The sequence below is a fragment of the Glandiceps talaboti genome, chromosome 5 (assembly GCF_964340395.1).
Source record: "Glandiceps talaboti chromosome 5, keGlaTala1.1, whole genome shotgun sequence".
Classification (NCBI taxonomy): Eukaryota; Metazoa; Hemichordata; class Enteropneusta; family Spengelidae; genus Glandiceps; species Glandiceps talaboti.
In genome coordinates this window covers 3,857,424-3,878,368 of record NC_135553.1, presented here as the reverse complement: position 1 = coordinate 3,878,368, position 20,945 = coordinate 3,857,424, and the positions used below count along the sequence as shown (strand labels likewise).

Sequence of the window (20,945 nt, the reverse complement as noted above, 5' to 3'; positions counted from 1 at the left end):
AGATGTGTGACAGACATCATGTTGCATACAAGTTATGTTGCAGTAAGTATGGTAAGTAGAAGGTAAGTATAAACATACTAGTGCAGTAATGTCTTCACATACAGCACATGTTTTGAATTAAATGCATGCATGGTGAAAATATCAACAATCGATATTGCTGTAGGGTTGTGTCACCCATAACGTAGTGAGATGTTCTACAAATCTGTTATCTCAAGGAGGATCTATAAGTAAAGATATCGGTGCCCTGTTTATAATGTAAATGATACAATATTACTAGCACAACAATTAACCATTTTATAGGCCAGCTCCAGCTATCTACTTTTACAACATAAAAATAGCCAACACTACAAATTACTACAAAAGGGACAATTTGTAACAATTATATGATAAAGATGGTTACATGAAAGTCAAATTGTAACAATTAAAAGAGACAGCATAATTAATACCCAGTGTACAAGTTTAAAGCAAAGACTTAAAAAATATACGCATCTATAGGAATACAGCATGCACTGTGCTGTGCAGGGAATTCACATTTACTATGTATGAAGCTGTGGGGGATTCAGCATGCTACATTTACTTTTGATCTGATCCCCTATACATACCAATCGACAGATATTGAACGTTGCCGAGTCGGCATTCTCTCCCCATGTTCCCTTTTGTCGCCCCTTTGACTAAGTCGTCTAGCCAGCCGGGCTAGCCCACTTCCGCTACCTGTATTACGCATTCTTCGCTCAGTGTCAGGTGTTTGCTGTAATTCATTTAATATAATAAATACAAAGAGAAAGAGTTCAGTCTTAGAGGGGGGGTCGGTGTAATGTTACGGTAGTTCTGTCCACCGATGTAAGGTGCACATCGAATACTTACTTTGATACTGCAGGCTTCCGAACCATGGATATTAAACTTGCTGGTGAGCTCTGAGGTACAAGATCCTGTATTGTATGTAATAATTAGTGTCACATGAAAAATGTATATTATCACCTAATAAATGTCCACAAATCAAGGTATGATGTACGACAGAAATAGAGGAATAACACCATTTCCTGATAACAGTAGATTTATATGAAACTTCATGGGTGTTTTTCTCAATGAGTATTTTATCACAGGAAATATAACAGCTGTACTACTCGACTGTAACAAACTGTTTCAAGTAGGAATGAAAGGAGAATATAAAGAATATCACATTGAACCCACTATCATTTTATAAAATCCTAAAATAGCACTATTAAGAACATTCATACTCCAAGTTTTAAGTTAGTGTACTTATATCCAGGTATAAGCCTCTGTGCAAGTAAAAGCCCTCCCCTTCATCTGTACTCGATTAAAAGCCCCCTCCCCACCATCTGTACTCGATTAAAAGCCCTCTTCCCAGCTGTACTCAAGTAGATGCCCCCCCCCACCATCTGTACTCGATTAAAAGCCCTCTTCCCAGCTGTACTCAAGTAGATGCCCCCCCCCACCATCTGTACTCGATTAAAAGCCCTCTTCCCAGCTGTACTCAAGTAGATGCCCCCCCCCCCCACCATCTGTACTCGATTAAAAGCCCTCTTCCCAGCTGTTCTAATTCTCAAGTAAACGCCTTGCCCAGTCCCCTCAAACTGTACTTGTGTTAAGTACCTACATCAATGCCACAACCTTTAGAACAGAATTCCTTTGTAATGATTAAAATCATATTTACACTGCACTTATAATACACCAACTTCAAAAATAACTTTAAATTTTGTGTTTTGAAGACGGAATCTATTCCCAACAGACTGCTTCTGCCCTATAAACCAAGGAACAGTAATTGCAAGACAATGTAACTTTATTTCCCTACAAAACAGGTTTCACTTCTGCAGAATGTTTGGATTATTTTTAGATGTATACATATTGCTATCATCGTAGTTCTTGAATGATAGTGTAAATATGATTGTCAGGTTGATTTTTAATGGTCACCACTATCCATTTCCTTTGTTTATTTAGTGTAAAAAGCTCTCACTAGCCAAAAAAAATGGTTAAGAATAAATTTGACGTAAATTCTATGTCAAGTGAGAGTTAAATTAAAGTTTCCTCTTCTCAATTCCGTCTAATTTTGTGTTGTCGGGCCTGGGATTTAAAAAGGATGAAATCACAACATTAACTTCAAAGCCCCGTATTTATTCCTAACATCAAAATTTTAATTGAATTTACCTTTCATTTAGTTTAAATGAATTCAAACCATGGAACTCTTAAAAATTATAAATTCATCAAACTTGATTAGTAACAATAATGTTATTACCTAAATCAACATGGATTAAATTAAACTGAATTTTAATTGACACGGATCTCTAGACGAGTTTCACAGATTTACATGTCCTTCAAATGATGTGTGTCAATAAAACAGCTGTATTTCAATAAAAATATAATGGACGACTAAAAAAATTGAATAATATAACGTAGTTTACAGCGGCCATATGGATGAGGATTGGGTATTTATTTTGGATTTTTAATTTATAAAACAATTTTATCATGGCTTCCTACTTGAAAAATCTATGTGAAGCAACATTGACCAAGTCTGTGTTTGTAACTCAATACATTGCAAAAAGCTAAGAATTGTGTTAAAAGTTTGTATTCGTACATACAATGACAAATGTTTTACACATTTATTCATGTTTTGCAATTTATTGAGTTACAAACAAGGAATTGGGATATGTTATTTCACATTGATTTTCAAGTAGGAAGTCATGATAAAATTGTTTTATAAATTAAAAATCCAAAATAAATACCCAATCCTCATCCATATGAATTTATTGGCCACTTTAACACTATCTTTACTATCCATTTTAAAGAATAAATAACTTCTACATACAGACTAACAGATGTACGATTAGTCGACTGTTAAGAACAGACATTATTATATTAATATTTTATAGCAATTTTCTTGTTCTGGTTGACACCATTCTCCCATATAAAAAAGTCACCTTTTTTCCAGAAAAAAAGGTGACAATTTGGAATATTTTTTACAAAATGGTTTCAGAGAATGAATTTTAATAACTAAACTGTTGATCACAGCCTAGTGATTGAATAGCAAACTAACAAATGCAAACAGAGCTGAAGAGTGTTCTCCATTCATGATCCATGTAATCATTAACCTTTTGATGGTTATATTTCCCACCAAAAGTTGCTAGTAAATTTTGTAGACAAAATTTTGTATACAAAATTTTTGAATTGAGTAGAATTTTTTCGCATTTACTGATTTCTTTTGGACTAAAACTGAAGTGATAGTGTTCTTCATCACACTTTGAGTTGCCATGGAAAATGTGATGAAAGTTATTTAGTGAGAATTTCGTTTGAAAAAATGAGCAAAACAATTGAAGCTGACAATAAATGATGTCAATACTCACTGATTGCACAGGTTGAGAGTTCAGAAATATAGCTGTTCTTGAAGCGGCAAACTCTAGTTCTTCCTGGGATGCATATGGAGGAGTTTCTACATCTGCATTGTCGTGATGTTGCCAGGTACTGCCTAACGAAGCAAACCAAAGTACAGGTATGTATCAACTATAAGCCTTTTTTTCATTGATTCAGCAACTTACATCCAGGTTTCACACAGTGCACACATTTGTTATATTCCTATGATATTCAACCTTGATGTCAGAGATATCAAAACGAAAACAGTAGAAACTCCAGTTATGTTGCATTTCATTCATCCTGTGATACGGCTATCAGTAAACCCTTTGATGTTACATTTACCTGTGGAACTGTAGTATAGAGGAGTTTTGGACCATTCCATTAACCTGAAGGAGGCATAGGTTGCGTTTTTTATGTTCTACATATTAACTTCCCAAATGTACACGTGCACGTTCTAATAGTAACATATTGTCTTTTTTCAATGACTTCCCATTTAATCAAAATTGACAAATCACTTCATTTTTTAATCATCATTTTCTTTTACCTTAATAAGCTTTTCCTAGAAAAAGATACCTTCTAGTAATTCATTTGAAATTTAGGAAGTAAAAAATCATCTGACATTTTCTCACTGCTTCTTGTTCAACTTTATTCTTTAGAGTCATCCTGTGACTTTTTGATAAAAATGTCACCAGCATTACACAAGTATTAGAAATAATCTGATGGATAAAAAACAACATCTCTACAAATGTGAAATGATCACTTTCCTATTGGATATAATCACAGGATCAAAATCAGCAATTGGTAAAAAGAACATAAGTTGAAATCCAACACCGTAAACATTTGTGTATGACTTCGACTGAATATAAGAACTTTAGATGCTATGTTTGAAGTGAAATTATATAGTAGTGTGGGTCATCATTTAGTACAAAATCATGATGTTCAACAGGATTTGTGACTTATCTTGTACGTGGATATAAGTGGATGTACTTTATAGATTTATGTAAGGGGACTGCAAATATTAAATTTGAAAGATACACAATTTTTTGTGATGATGTTGATTGACGTTCAAAATTGTCCAAGTCTGAGTTTCCTGGTTATAATGTACATTTCTAGGTAAAGCTAAGTGTCAGATTTCAAGGTGAGTTTGCAGGCTATAAGCTATGAGATACAATAATCAACAATAACAGACGATTTGAATTAGCTCTTTACATGTCAGACTCTGTGATAATGGCAGTTCTATCAAGACACCAAGGCCATGTATAGTAAGGATTAGATGAATAAACAGAAACTGATACATGTAATGATGGACATGTCTCACAATTACACCTAGCCACACAGTTACTGACAACAAACTTACATTAACATCAATGTCACACCATTCAATAACACCACAGAAATCGTGATGCATACTTCTTTATCTGATACACACTGTCAACAACATGACACTTATTCAATATTTATAAAGTCAACGACGTAGGCAATACTATTGAAACTTTCACTTATTATTACAACTTACCCCTTTAGTTGTAGAACTCAGGATGTCGTAGAGTCAATGCATGTGTCAATATTATCATTAAAACATGCATCAATGTCAATCATTATCTCATAGAAAATATTAAGTATTCTTAAAACTTACCGTATAATTACCATAATCCATGGTATACAAAGTCAATATCATCCTTACATGTACATCAATGTCACAAGAACACTTTTGATGAAGAAGGAAATACAGCTAAAACAGGCAGTAATTGCCAGAAAACTATACATAACATTACATTTACAGCTAAAAGTAAAACAGGCAGTGATTGCCAGAAAACTTTACATATTTACAGCTAAAACAGGCAGTGATTGCCAGAAAACTTTACATAACATATACATACCGGTAAGTCATTATTAATGATCAAAGTTGAAAATTTTGCAATTTTGGGTTGTTGTTTTACTTGATAGATAACACTTTGTACTACTGAAGACAACATGGTTGTTACTGAGGGAAATTTCAAAAGCTGAATGAATGTTAAGAAAACTCTCTTAAACCACAATCCTGCTGTGCTCAGAAGTAGTAAAAGTGCTCTTGTCTCTAGTGAGTGCTACAGCAAAACAACCTAAGCTGGCTGAATGATCAGTGTTGATCATGAAATGTACATGTGTACACAATGTCGATATCAATATGTATAGCAATCTTACAATGACAGTCAATGTAGGATGAAAAACTTCAGAAAATATCATATCCTGAACCCATAGCACAAAACTACCAGTATCTGCATGGGTATGCAGTATCAATATCATTACATTATCATAAGTATGAATTTTGAGATTTGATTTAGATTATTAATTTATACACGTACATCAAAGTGGTACTGAGTTTACAAACTTTTCACTCAAGTGAAAATACTGACATAAAATCAAGATTAATCATCTTTCTTTAATATGAAGAGGATTTAAGTAATGTGTTTATATTAATGCATGCCTTCTATGGCATCACAATTATCTTCTAGCATTGTTAGAACAGTTGATATTACCCTGGTAGTTGAGCCTTTGGGTTTTCTAAGATAGACACAAACTAAAACTATTGTCGCAACATGTTGATACAACAGTGATAAGCTTTTGAATAGAGTTAGTTTAATTATAGTCTCAGTAGGGAGGTGTCTCTGAAAACTAGTTTATTTAGAGTTACATGAACTTGCAGTGCTGTTTTGGGACTTCCAATGTTTACACTATATTGATCATGGGTGATCAGAATTGCACAACAAAGGAACCGCTATCACCCACTTGTGTAATCTACCACATTGAAGAACAATAGATTTAGTTTGCATCTATCTTAGTAAACCAAAGGCTGGATTACCAGTCTCAGTCTCTTAAGATAGAAGGGATTTCCTCAACATTTTTGATACATATAACAAATTATGTCATCAGATCATTTATAAGTTATACCCTGATACCAGGTTTGAGATAAGAAAAAAGTCAGGCGATATTAAGGTGTGTTTCAGTATTTAAGTAGAATGCACTGTGTGCAGCAGTACTTTCTTCAGTCCCAAAATGTATAAACCCAGCTAATGTGACGTCTTGTCTGCAGGGATGTCCTACTATGATAGTATTGTCACATGTCTTTGAAGACACATGTGAAATGAGCTTGAGAGAATTCATTAGAAATGATAATATGCAATGAATCCCGGTAGTGTATAGGTTTATATGGGTGCCCTGATGTTATAATATCATAGTCAACTGCATAGGAATTTAAGCAAATAATCTTACCGTCTAGTTCTGACAGTTTTGTACTGTCAACACGCTATGGCAGCAGTCAAAAGTCATTTTCCCTCATGTCATGCTACAAACAATAACTAGCTTCAACCATCAGGTAAAGTAATATTGTGTACATTCAGTGCGAATAGCCTTAAAACATAGAATGGTTACATTCAAATACACAACATATAAATGCTGTTTTAATAGCAGTGCTGTTGACAACTGTTGCCATACCAACAGGGAAAATTCTACCTCCCTTTAAACTTCATTTGTGGGTAAAATATAACCTTCATTTTAGAAAACCTTCAATTTAAACAAGTTATTTCAGGATAAATCATTAAAGCTATATTTATGCAGACATCTGACATCTTATTAGGCAACATTCGTGTTATCGGTAATAGTGGTGTGGGCGTAGGGGATGAGAGTGGGAGGAAATTTGACACAGTGTCGTGGAAGATGGAAGAATTATCTGTGACCTCTGAGAATATTACAATTACAGAAGCAAAATTGTGATGTCAGCATTATAATCATGACATGTTTTCTGACAGTGGACAACATTACGTGACGTAAGTTTGCGGCTTGTGAAACAGAAATTAAAGTGGAAATAAGAGATGGCCATCTTTGTGTTACAATAAATACTGAGTGAAACTGAACACCTACCAGAGTAATATCAAGTGCTTTATTTAAAACTTCTACTTCAAACTGTTTGCCGTTGAGCAAGATATGCGAAGTGAAAAGATCAATTTACTTGAGACTCTATCCCATGCATCGAGTCAAACTGACGTCTACCCTTGTTTTATTATTCATGCATTCTTCATTTATACCTCATATAGGAGGATTTTATCAAATTCAGAATTTTCATATCAGTGACTAAATCTTTCTTGAACATTATATAAAGCAAAATAATGTCATTTCTTTTTCTATCTTTTTGATTCCTAGTTTGGTAAATCACTATGGTAACTGAACATATTTATAGGATGGCCTACTCAATTCTGTGTTTGTCATCCCTGACTTAGTCTATTTCCAATACGGTATCATTACCATTTACACTTCCACCCACAGTATAGTCAAAGTCATTACTACAGAAGTCCCGAGATGCATGAGATGCAATTCATCATCCACAGCCACCCACACAGTCATTAACATCCTGTCTTTGTTAATCAACTAACGAATAACACAGTCCCTCATAAAGTTAGGGTTTATTGGGGCAGTTATGTAATGTCCAAATGTGATATATTTGTCAGCTCAAGATGCTACTTATACACTGTTTATGTCACTACAACAGTTGGGGTTCACTGATTGGATGAACAACTTTTTTGTGCTGATTGGTGGACTTTGACCGGATGTGATTTAGTTAGACCACATTGGCATCCAGACTATCCCTGACTAACCCTATATGTTTTTGTTTTTTTAAATGATGCCCTCTATGGCAGGATTAGGAAATAATAATATCACTAATTGTAAGATAGCTTTCACATCTCTGAGCAAAAATTATTGTTAATTGCTGATAACGGGAAATTTAATAAACCAAATGATTCACATTTTCCTTCTGACTTTAATTGTCATTTCTAAGTCATTCAGAACACTAAAGTATGATTATGGAATGGAAGTATCACCAACATGTAGTCATATCCTGACTTTTTAAAATAATTTTTCATTTTTAACTGACCGACAGACGCATCATTTTTAAGGTATGAATTTCATAATTAATTCAGCCATCCTGTATATTTAAAGACCCATAATTAAATCCCACGTTCTTGCATCAATACTACCTTCAGTGCTGTCATAAGAATTAGATTTGATCATTCTTTAGTTCATGACAAATACAACTGCCATGTTATCAAAATAAAACCATTTTCTCATAGAATCCAATATGGCCGCTGAATAGTGTCAACTCAATGGCAAAACACATGATTGATGGTTTCCTTGACAACAACATGGTGGACCCCAGAATTTCTTTTATTGCCTCAAAAGGGCTCGAAGTAACCTTTCATATTGCAAAGTTTGAAGAGATTTTAAGAATTTTGAATGTCTGTGAAATTCATCCCTAAGATGCATTTTACCTTGTGTATCTTGAATCATAGTTGGTTTGACTCAAGGTTTTCATGTTGTATGAAACATTTGCTCAGCTGGTTTTTTTTATGCAATTATGTCAACACAACCCTGGAAAGTGCCCTTGCTGTGCCACTATGAGATTCCATTCCTAATTGTATGAATACTCTGGTGAATTGAGGAAAAATAATATTTTTATGAAAATTGAAGTCCAGCGGGTTTTTTTTTCTTTCAATGTACCTAAAACAATAAAACTTTATGCCAAAGACAATACTTTCAGGGATTTGATATTTTTGTGCAATACAGATAACAATAAAAAGATTTTCTTTTCTTGTGTTTCTTCAATCACAACTATTTTAATGTTTTCTTTCTTTTTTACTGACATTTAAGTAAAAGTTACACAATTCATGGTACCTAAAATCTGTCATAAATCTCTTTAACATCTAAGTGCTTGGGTCTCATACTCAGAACTTGAAATCGTCAAAAATGCGTCCCTAGGTGCAAAATCAGAACTTTAACTTGCATTTGTACTCAATAATATTACTCTACAGATAATGGAAAGATTTGGTTTATTATTTATCTGATTTTTAATTTCAGGAAAGGGAAAACTATACTGATGTAGAAGCAGTTTCCTAAAACATTATGAAAAGTTTTCTGTTATGTCTCTATGTCACTGCTGTCTTCTTCAAAACCTACATGAAATCAGTTTGCATTCTATTTTTAAATACTAATAAATTTCTTTAATCAACAAAACCTTCAATAAATAATCATTTTGTAAAACCACCCACATAGGTGAATCCCATCATTGGGTGAATAACTACATTTTTTACAACTCTCACAGGGGGTCGTATATTAGTTCCACATCAGGGGACATTGTACGCTGTACACCACATAATCGCTGGTCTCCAGATTTAGTTTCACAACCACAACTAGGCGAATAAATAGCATCCAAGGTTTACAATTCTGACTTTAAAGGCCAATTTTTTGCTCCTTGGATCTTATAGTTCTTTCTTACCAGTGGAGCCCTAAGATAGGATTATTCTTGTATCCATTCAGTTTTACTTTTTCTAAAGTTCTGTCAGACAACTATTTTTCACATCAAAATTTACAAATTTTCATCCTACTTTGACATTGACACATGGACCTGAAACTTTCTCCACAACAAACTCAATGCCAAAAGTCAAAGCTACATGTATGTACAAGACAACTGAGAAGACCTCAATCTTCGTTGTCTGGTTTTCAAAGGTAATAATTATCGCAAGACTCATTCTATTTCGGTTTTAGTGCTATAGCCAACTCACAAACACGAGGTATAGTCACTACATTCAGTTTATCTGAGTCAGCTTTAGGTCAGATTTCAACCTTACAAACAAAATTCTGAAGTGGCTTAATTTTTAGGCAAGGATGATAAAATTAACCCATTTTGGTATAAAACTTGTCTCTCTACTGGCAGACAAATCATTATTTTTGTATCACTCTTTCAACATTGGCTTTATTGAAATTCAGTTTGACGAAGCAACCTAGCTTCTAAATATAGCTCTTCCGTATCAGTACCATCTTGATGGATTTAGAATACTGCATAAAGCTGCTGCACGATACATGACGGGTTACTCTGAGGAGTACAAATGATGACTATCCATTGCATAATCTAATCTGACGGATTCTACCATGTCAGCATACTTGGAAATCTGGGAGTTCAATCTAGAACAAATGTCCCTGGATTATTTTGAACCTTTCAAAGTCGGCATTTGACTGACAATGACCATCTAAAGGTATGTTTAATCTGTGTGAAAGACAACAAACTCTTGAGAAGAAAGTGGTTCAAAAATGTTGTGTCAATACCTGATGCAATGATTTTGATTTCTTTTCATTTTTGTTGCTCTTATTCACGTCTTTTCAATTGATTTTGAACTAAAACATATTGAAGATGTGTGTTGATTGCAAACAAACATACACAATTATACAGGACAATATATGGGGCAAACTTTCTCAGTAAAACTTGGAATTTATAGTTGCTAGGTAGATTACTATGGTTGAACATGGAAGTTATTGTTGCTAGGGAGATTATAATTAGGATTGAAGTTATCGTTGCTATGTATATTAACCAAAGGGTACACATTAAGTTATTGGTGTTAGGTATATTAACCAAGGTGTGCACTCCTAGCCCTGGTTTATACCAATATCAAGTAAAATTTCTGGCACTAAATAAATATTTCATGACCAAAACACTCCTAGCCCTGGTTTATACCTAGCAATGATAACTTTTACAGTTTTCCTTGATTGAGTCTTGTTGGTTGTGAGAAAATTAGTAAATAACATCAGCTGTACCCTTAGTCATGTGACAGTATGTAATTATTGTCGGCCATCTGACTATGTCTTGGAAATATTCACAAGGCTGACTGTCGCCTCTTTGGCTACAAAATTCAAATGTGAACATTCTGTCAGATGAAGATTAAACTGAATTACTGAGGCAAGCTAACCTGTGATTTCTTGGCGATCGTCTTCTATGATCATTAGACCGAATACACCTTTAATACATTGATAATTTCCTCCATCGCTATAAAATCAATGTTGTGGAAGAATTGTCCTGTCCAATTTCTAATGGCCTTGCTTTATTATGTGGTGACTTTAATGATAAATCAAATACCCTCCCCAAAGTAGATAACATTTACTTTTCTAAATCGCAATATCAAGTAAAATTTCTGGCACTAAATAAACATTTCATGACCAAAACACAAGTATATAAAAATTTAAGTCTAGGCAGGTATGACCTAGCTTCTCCTGGTATCATTCACAATGTTCCTGTACAAAATAAGAACAACCTTATTCAAAAAGTGTGTGCTTTTTTCCTTATCAATGTATTAGCATTTTGTAACTGTACATTTTCTTTGGACCACAAACCTGACTAGTTTGAAAAACTGTTTTTGTTGTCCAGCCAGAAGTCTAAAATTTGTCATTATGCATTCATTGATTACCAATGTATTATCTATTTTGTTACTTTTTTCCTTCATGTACAGTTTTTTGTGGGTTTTTTTGATGTTTGGTAAAAAATATCTTTATCATTACATTATATTAAACAAAATATGTAATCAAAAAATGTTGTTTTTCCATGGATAAATCAATTAAGGTTGATTTCGATATCATAAATAGAAAGAAAATATTTTTGATAATTTACTCTGTAACAAAATCTGACACTCAAAATGTGAAGAGAGTAATGTCCTATTAGCCTGTGGTTATTTGCATACATGTATCAATACAATCACTGACAAAGGCATAACTTGTTTGCTTTGGGATTGTGAAAATTTAAGTTACAAGCAGATTTGGGTTTATAAAAAAGTGAGTGTTGATTTTACTTTGCTGAATATCTATAGGACTAATTTAAAGGTAAGTGTTAAATTTAGAGTTTCGATACAACTACAGTTGGTATAAACTGTAACTAAATATTGCAATGTCACAGGACAAAACACTTGAACAGAGCGTATAATTATATTGCTCTTTTGACATTTGTGTTTTCACAGCAGCTGTACATGAATCATACACTGAACTGAACATCATAAAAAAAGACATGGCTAAAAAGTGTTGACTTTATCTGTCTGGTTAAAATAGGTTGTTATGAAACATGCTGACAAATAGAGTTATTGAAAGTTTGGCAAGATACATGATGGCTGTTTCTGAACGGTGAACCATATCTCTTGAGGTGGATGGCTACATAACTATGTAATTGAGAACAGAACTAAACCATGACCAGAAATGCAACAGTGGTAATAGACTCCGTGTCTTTGGGGTATACACTACAGTGCAGTGTATTACCTTAGGTGTCACTGTAGTAAGATACATGATATGGGAGTATCATCCAGTGTAGCTATTTTTTGTAACATAGGAAAGATCTTAAAAATTACTAGCCAGTCAGAAAATTGTTGAAAAATTATGTAAAACAGGTGGTTGTCAGTAGCCTATCTACACTTGTCGGCATGGTAACAACATATGTGGAAACTCTAAACTCAATCAAATTTACAGTAAACTTTGACAATGGATTTTTTTTTCAGAATTAAAACTTGTTTTCAAACGAGGAAACGAAAACAATTCTTACAACATTTCCTTATTATTACATAATGCTTAATATAGACTCAAAGAAAAACTGTGAATTGTATATATGAACAATGATCATAATGATCAAACCAAATGTTGTCTCCATGGAGATGAACTTTTGGTCACCAATTAATCAGAAGAAATTTGGAGATATTTTTAGAAGGAAGGGAAAACAAACATGTTCTCAATGCTAATAATCATATGAGTGAATTACTAGGATATATATCACATGATATAAACCAAATCAACAAAGTGACCATCAAGTATCACGTACGGCACGTATTCACCTATTTTGACATATGTGGAAGGAAACAGTCACCACAACTTTTCTGTTGTACGGATGTAAAGAGTTTCTTTTCACTTCTAACGCTACCAAAACATTCACATTTACATTCAGGATAATGATCAAAACATGATTGAATACCACCATGAAGAATGATCATCTACTACTCACCAACTTTGTTATGAATTGGAGGAAACACACAGAAACCTTTGAAAGATGCAATGACGTTCTTCAAACATAAAAACCTCTACCAAAACATGTATGGAACTTTAAACTATCAACAGGATATTCATGAAATGATGTACAAACAAACAAACATGATGTACAGGTATACTCACCAGTTTGGTGTTCATATCAAAAAAGAAAGAAACTTTTGTGTAGGAAGTAGTCTAGTTTCTGACGAACATGTTCTGATTTCACACTACGTTATCTTCACACTTTACCGTGAAGAAACATAGAGTAAATTGGAAAACAGTCGTCAGGAACTAGATTATGTAGGAAGATGTGAAGTCTTACTTATCACATAAAAAACTCTCCCAAAATATCATAATAAGGAACAAATGATGTACGAATGTGATTCAGATGTATCATTACTCACCAGTTATGTGTTCATAAGAGGAAATACAAAGAAACCTGTCTATAATCAGGATCTGAAAACTGTAACTGTCAAACACAAAATGACAATAACACGTACATACAAATGTACATACGACATCTAAGAAGGCGGCGCAACTTGGTGTAGTTATAGAAACCTTGATACGCCTGACAGAATGGTCAAGATTGAATAGTAAAACATATTTAGGACTGAAATGTCCTGTAAAATACGAGTTTCTCCACACCTCCTGCACATGGTCAAGGCTATAATCACAATCACAATTTCAATGCTGAGAAAATCGTGAGTTCTTAGTCACCGCTGTCCTTGAATTAATCCATCGCAGACAGAATTTTCCGTTATTTGAATTCACTGGAGACAGTTTTAAAAGTGATGTGGGCCGCTGAGTTGTGGTAAATATACTGAGGTAGTACCCTATTTAACTTGTATTTAGAATTGAATGGAACAAAAGCCAACGATTCAATGAATAGTGTGTTGGTGATTAGTATGCGTTCTTTAGAAACTCTGCTTACAGGCTAGAAATGAGACACTCTAAACTCACTTGGAGTGTTTGAATGTGTATTTTGGTTTCCCTTACAACTTTTGTTCATGCATGGATGTATTATGACGGGTACAAACTGGAAAATTGCAGAGTTAGAATTTCTTTAAGGATCACATACGTCCTGTTCAAAAGGTTTACAGGTCATAGATATTGTGGGTGTATGCACACAAGTTAATTTGCCGGACATCAAAATGCTGTCATATTTGCAGTAAACAGAAAGCTTAAGTGTATCATCACACCCCATGCTGACATTCATTGTTTACCAACAAGCTCCTACTTGTGTTTTCTTTTGACTTTTTAATTGTATTAATGGCTGAAAAAGGTAATTGGTTACTGCTCCTTGGAAGTGTCTCAATTGCCACAGCATTCTTGAAGTCATCTCCTGGCAGTACTTACTGATGCAGGCTAATGAAGTTGTAGGGAGGAACATTACCGTTAGTCATTTTGACATTGATCCCATAAATGTTGTCAGATATTTGGTCCGTTTTTGTGTTTTGATCACCAAACGGTCTGTGTCAGGTTTTAAACTTGACACAAATGGACATCATTGTAACAGTTGTGAAACACTTAAAAGTGAATGCATTACACCACAAATACGCAAGCCATTATCAGGTATGTACAAAGTACACACATGTAAACAAAGACCTGGTAACAATATCAGCCACCTTAGGTATTATTCACTACCTCAAAGAGGCCATAGAGAGACTGTGCACACACCCACTCTAACAGAATCAGGTATAACATACACATACAGCAACAACAACAACATAGGCTGTAAACCGAGACATTATTCCTGTTACTAACACTCTGATCTATGATATATATACACATTTGAGACACTGCACTGCATAGCTACCATCTAACATCATCTACATTAGTAATAAGTCACAGTAAGCAGTAATTTGTAAAGCTTCATAAAATATTTCAAAAACAGATTTTTGACATTAGAAACTTGTATACCCACTGATATTAGCATATTAAATTCATGTGTGCCATAGGACAGCAAAGAAATGAAACCACACAATAGCTTGAAGTCTGCATAGGATTAGTTTACAACTGTGAGTATCTGTTCACATTTTTAAAAGGATTAGTCAAACTATACTTTCAACTTTCTCAGAATTTTCTTGGTAAATCCGTAAACATTATAAAAAATTGGTAAATTATTGAGTGCATTATATTGTTTTTCCTTTGAAACAGTATGCCAAGACAATTCATTATTTACTACCTTAGTAGCATGTCACTCTATTTACACGGTTTGTAGAGAAGTGAATTTGACATGAAATACAGTAACTCATTACGCCAAGTTTGGTACTGATGTCTGTCTTCTTGGGAAAGCGATCCTGCAGAAATGTATATAAAGAATACATATCCAATTACATGAACTACTTCCCTACTACACTGTGACTTTATATTTCATATACATACGATAATAATTTATCATATGAGTGAAATTTTCTCAAATGCCATCCTTTCAAATAAATATCTATCTCAGTACAAAGAAGACTATTCAGTTTAAAGTTGCCCTAGTTTTGTGAGATATCGTGAGTAACTTGTAATATCATGCATCTCACTAAGCACTATTGAATCACCTGTTGTACCGGTATACACAATGGAGTACACATAAATCCCATGAAATCAATTTTTGGGTCTGCACCTCAAACTCAGAGCCACCAATGTCACAATTCCAACATGTAATACTATACTACTATGGATAAAAATGATCTTCGATTAACATATACAATGTCTCATTATTAGTATTTTAACAATTTTCAGTAACTATTTTGTAGGTTGACGGATCAAAAAATGAGTTACAGATAGTCTTGAAGGACTAACACTACTACACTATTTCAGCTATCCTAGCTGCCATTTTGATTTTTTTTTAAATTTATGCTTGTCTTTGAAGTCTAGTCTTTTGACGTGATAGTATTTAAACCACAGCCAGCCACTATTTTGTATAAAAATTAACATAAATTAGAATGACAACTGACTATGGATTCATCATGTGACCTGACTGTGCAATTTAAATGACATTGTGTATTTGACCAATCAGGTTCTATGTAGGAATGCCATACTAGACTAGTAGATCTAAAGAGTATTTACAGACTTGGGAACAGGTGAAATTCAATCAATATAGCAACTTTCAATATTTCAGGTTCAGATGTTGGAATTTGAAGCTGATATTTGATGATACTTTTCATATAAAAAATTTTCCATCATGTTATTTTCTACCAATGAACAAATTTAGTTTCAGAAAAAAGCATCAAAATCATATATATAAAACTATAACTTCAGTGTCAGTGGCAATGCTGCCAGAATGTCTGGGTGACAATTACAAACAGTGAAGTACATTGCTGTTAACAAACTCTGTCGGTGTATTTAGTAGGTACAGATTGATGATAATAGAATTGTAGCATTAACTTGCCAAGCTCAAATCCAATTATATAAGCAAATATTCTGTGACCCACACTAGTTTGGTGCCCAGTAGTCAGACCTTTGTTGCCATGGTAATAGACTATTTTCATGGAAAACCTTTTACGATTCACAGGAACTCGACTAAATTTAGATGACTAATACCTGACAACTGAACATCCGTGCACATATAATTAAAGATATATTATCATTTGGCACTAGGTTTGCAGTGAAATAATAATATTGTGCAGATTTGTATTTTAAGCTTACTGAGTTTGCTTTGTAGAAAGTGAGGAAGAATGTATATAAATGATTATCAGCAGTTTCTATTTTGAACATACTTTAATGACAATTGTTTTTACAGTATACCGGTAGTATATTTTTTGTTTAAGGTTATTTATCAAATTGAATGTACTATCTATGCATGGTGTGATTGTCTTTGCTTTGTGTTTTATCTGTATGAACAGTCATTTTAAATCTCAGACCACTAAATCGTTAGTGGTCTGAGTTCAAATAAAGCAATTTGATAGAGTATTTTTCCAATCTTGGAAACAAGAGTGCTAAAAACCCAAACGTTTTTACCTGTAGTAGGACGAATTTAACAAGCTCCAAGGTTTACTCTCTTGTTATCTTTTCAGTAAGTTTTGAATCTTAAAGTAATATCTTAACTTGTGTGGTGACTGGGGACAAGGGCAAAAGGCTAACACTAATTCTACATAATATATAGATTAGATATACAATCTTTGACATTCAATTCACTGGAACTAAAGATGCAGTCAACCTTGAGCATTTTGTGCATATTCATAGTATATAGTAATTGAAAAGTACCGAACCACATCAAATGTATTCCCGTCATTATGGTGCCTGGTTTTGGCATCATATCACACATCTAGGGTTTGAAAATCTCTGTATTCCTGGTACCTGGAAATGATTTGCTGACTGGGTCAATGTTTTTCAGTGCATGTATCTCAACATACTCTATATGGGTACATCATGTACAAATTACTGACAGCTAGATTCACTGCATGTATCAAGTTCTACACAACAGACTGCCAATATTCAAAGCTGTTTTAAGCCTTTGAAGATTCCGTATTATAGCTAAATTATACTCCATCCATAATTTGATATCAAAAACACCGTTATGTACTGCGGTAGTGTTGTCAAATTGATGGTATAGGGGCAGCTAGCAGATGACATATTGACTGTTCTTTCTTCCTCAGGCTATCTATGCACACTGATCTAATGTTTAGCTCCCATGCAGAAATTCAACTTAACTGTTACAGTAATATCAGAGAGCACATGTCAGTTTACTCGTTTTAATAACATCCTTAAGGACAAATTCCACATTATACTTGCAACATCAAGTGAACATATTTTAGTGTATACTACTCAAGTACAAAAATTACAATGTGGTAGCTACTCCTTCGAGTGAACAAATATGGTACTTAGGGACGATCGCACAATGTCACAAAAACTGAGCTCATCATGCAAACTTGGTACTATCAATGAAACTCCCACAAAACTATTGACTACTTCATTTGCAGACAATTGAAAAGACGTCACACTTCTATCTTAGACATCTGGACACACTTTTAACCTACCTGTACATGTACACATAAACATTAAACATTGACAAACAACTCCAGACTTACACACATACATACATACATACATACATACATACATACATACATACATACATACATACATACATACATACATACATACAAACAAACAAACACACTGAAATACTAAATTTTCATTTAAAATCTAGCCGCCAGTCAAATTTCACTGATCTTTTTTGTGTGAATATAGCTAAGATAAACAAAAATTATCTTTAGCTTTATTTCTTTGTATTTCATTATCTGTGATGATAATCAATCTTTGAATTGTCTTTGTTGAAATCATACCCTGAAAATGAAATGAAGTATTCCACTAAAAAGGATTTTGAATGAATATATCTGAGGTCAACTTTACCTGAATTTGCTATCTTCCTGGTCGCCCATTTCCACTTCTTTCTCATTAAGATCCTCTTAAAAGCAAGGAGCCATCGCTCATGTGCAGAAAGCATGATCATTTCTGAATGGATCAAGAATTCTCTAATAGCAGCAAGGCTTACACAGAAAGTATGCAACAGACTTATATATATAAGTACGTTATAAATGTACAAGACTTGTGTAGTAACTCCCAAAATACACAGGATTTTCCACTTTTTTCTCCCTTTTTTTGAAAGTTGCGGAGAATTCTGGTTTAATGTAAATAGGATGAGACCACCCTCTGAGTAGAGGAGTCTGTTTCAGTAGTCATGTTTCTCATCAAACTATAAACAGGTTATCTAAAAAAACCAGTACAAGTTAACTAGATCTTGGTACTTCTGCAGGTCTTTGTTTTTTTCCTTTGGGCAATATCTTCGTGATGAGTCCACAGGAATACCTACAGACAAAATAGAAAATAGAATTTAAACAGACAGCTGATTTAAGCTCATTCCCTACAACACTCACTACTATAAACATTATCACCAAACTATTTCAATATGAAATTGAATCGGGTGCTATAGTAGTTGCTTGGGAATGTTAAGTGGTTGCTAGGGAATGGTATTATTTAACACAGCTGATTTTTAGAGACAACCATAATTATATTTATTCAACACTTCTGATCAATTAAAAATAGTTGTTAAGGGCAGGATTTGTCAAGAAATGTGGCAGTCTTTTGATAGTAATGTACGACATTTTCAGAATGTTCTAAGTTTCAACATTGACCCTCCACCCACTGGGTGCCGGTGGAGGGTCTATGGTTTCAACCATCTTTTTGAGTACATGTATACACAATTCAATAAATGGGGAATTTAATAAAAAGAAATTTGATTGATTTTTGAGAAAACTTGACTTGGAAAAAAAGAAAATGAAATGAAAAGATTAAAACAATGCAAGGACAATGTTATGGTTTCTATTCTAACAGACACATTGTGAAATCTTACTGACAATAAAAGAGGCAAGATCCCCTACCACTATCCCCGCATTCCCACAAAAAATGAACTGGTATTGGAAACTATTAAAAATTTACTAAGATTTCATCCTCTATAAATTCTTCGACTTAATTTTGCAACATTAGCAAAAACAACATACATGCCATCATATATCACCGTTCGCAACTGACTGGTCTATGATACTTATACAAACATTACATATTGTAGACATGGAGTCTCTACTGCTTGGATTGAAGTCAAAGCTGATTTCTCAGAGGACATACTAGGTTACTGAGGTATCTGCCTAGTATAATTTACACAGCATATCTTGGAATGATGACAACTCAGCAGAGATATCAGTTGACTTCTTACTGAATATCGACAAGTAGCTGACAGTCTACGACTTAAACATGGATTTATGGGTACAACCGTATGTTTGGACTTTAATGAGCCACTGTCTGAGAGTGAATATGAAATTTTTGTAGTAATTTGTAGTTTTTTTACAATGTTTAATACTCTTCAGTTTTATTTGTTACTTTAGCTTTAAACGAAACACTACTTTCAACAATGATGGTTTATTTTGATATGCTACTGGCATAGCGCTCACTACAACAACCACATTTTAATGACGTACATTCTACCACTGGAGACTCTAAAATTACGTCACAAAGTTACCCTTGTGGTATTTATAGTGATAGTTGAGACATCTGCCAGCAAGAGTATGGCTATAAACAAAGATCTTCATGTACTGCAGTCAGTAGTGTGAAACTCAAGAATTAATGCATATTTAATTTGCTAGCCCTGTGTCTGCTTGATATTAACACTTGTATTGCCAGGTGTTCACATAGAGCTAGTGCAGACATTAACTCTTCTGCTAGTTAAACACATGCTAGTGAGGTACTTGTTTGTGTCAGCTCGGGGTGCCAGCCCAGCGTTAACACTCAGCTAGTCTGGTGTTCACATATGATTGGAACAGGCATTAACCCAGCTTCCAGTTACTAACTTATGTTGGTAAGGTGTATGTTAATGCCAGCCCAATGTTATTTTATCATTATTATTATTATTTCTTTATTTCAGGCAATCAAGATGTCCCATAAAAAATATAAAAAACATACAAACACAAAGAAAAAGACAAACAGAATAATACTGAGCTAGTCTGGTGTTCACATTATCACTGGGTTGGTCCAGGCATCAACCCTTCTAGTTGCCAACACATGCTGGCAAGATATTTTTAGTATTAGCACAATATTAAAACTACACTGTCTTAGTTATTAGCATTCTATATTCACTCAATATTAGCAGTCAAATGAGGGTAACTGCTCCGTCTATTGGAAAGCAATTTCTTAAAGCTGCTGTGTACAGTATGTACTCATACAGGTGTGTGCAT

The 20,945-nt window shown here is 33.9% G+C and overlaps 1 protein-coding gene across 2 annotated transcripts in view; it reads right to left on the bottom strand.

The window, feature by feature from the left end:
* Nucleotides 1-20,945, bottom strand: part of LOC144435616 (ankyrin repeat and fibronectin type-III domain-containing protein 1-like) — a 158,873-nt gene that overhangs the window by 38,260 nt on the left and 99,668 nt on the right. Inside the window, exons 1-3 of one of the 2 annotated variants that reach the window (XM_078124209.1) lie at nt 13,629-13,648; nt 3,360-3,481; nt 865-929 (exon numbers count right to left, since the gene is read on the bottom strand). In XM_078124209.1, coding sequence (XP_077980335.1) covers nt 865-890 — 26 coding nt within the window. In that variant the 5' untranslated portion in view covers nt 891-929; nt 3,360-3,481; nt 13,629-13,648. Of the gene's footprint in view, nt 1-864; nt 930-3,359; nt 3,482-13,628; nt 13,649-20,945 lie in introns of those variants that run through there. The other variant, XM_078124208.1, reaches the window with a different exon arrangement.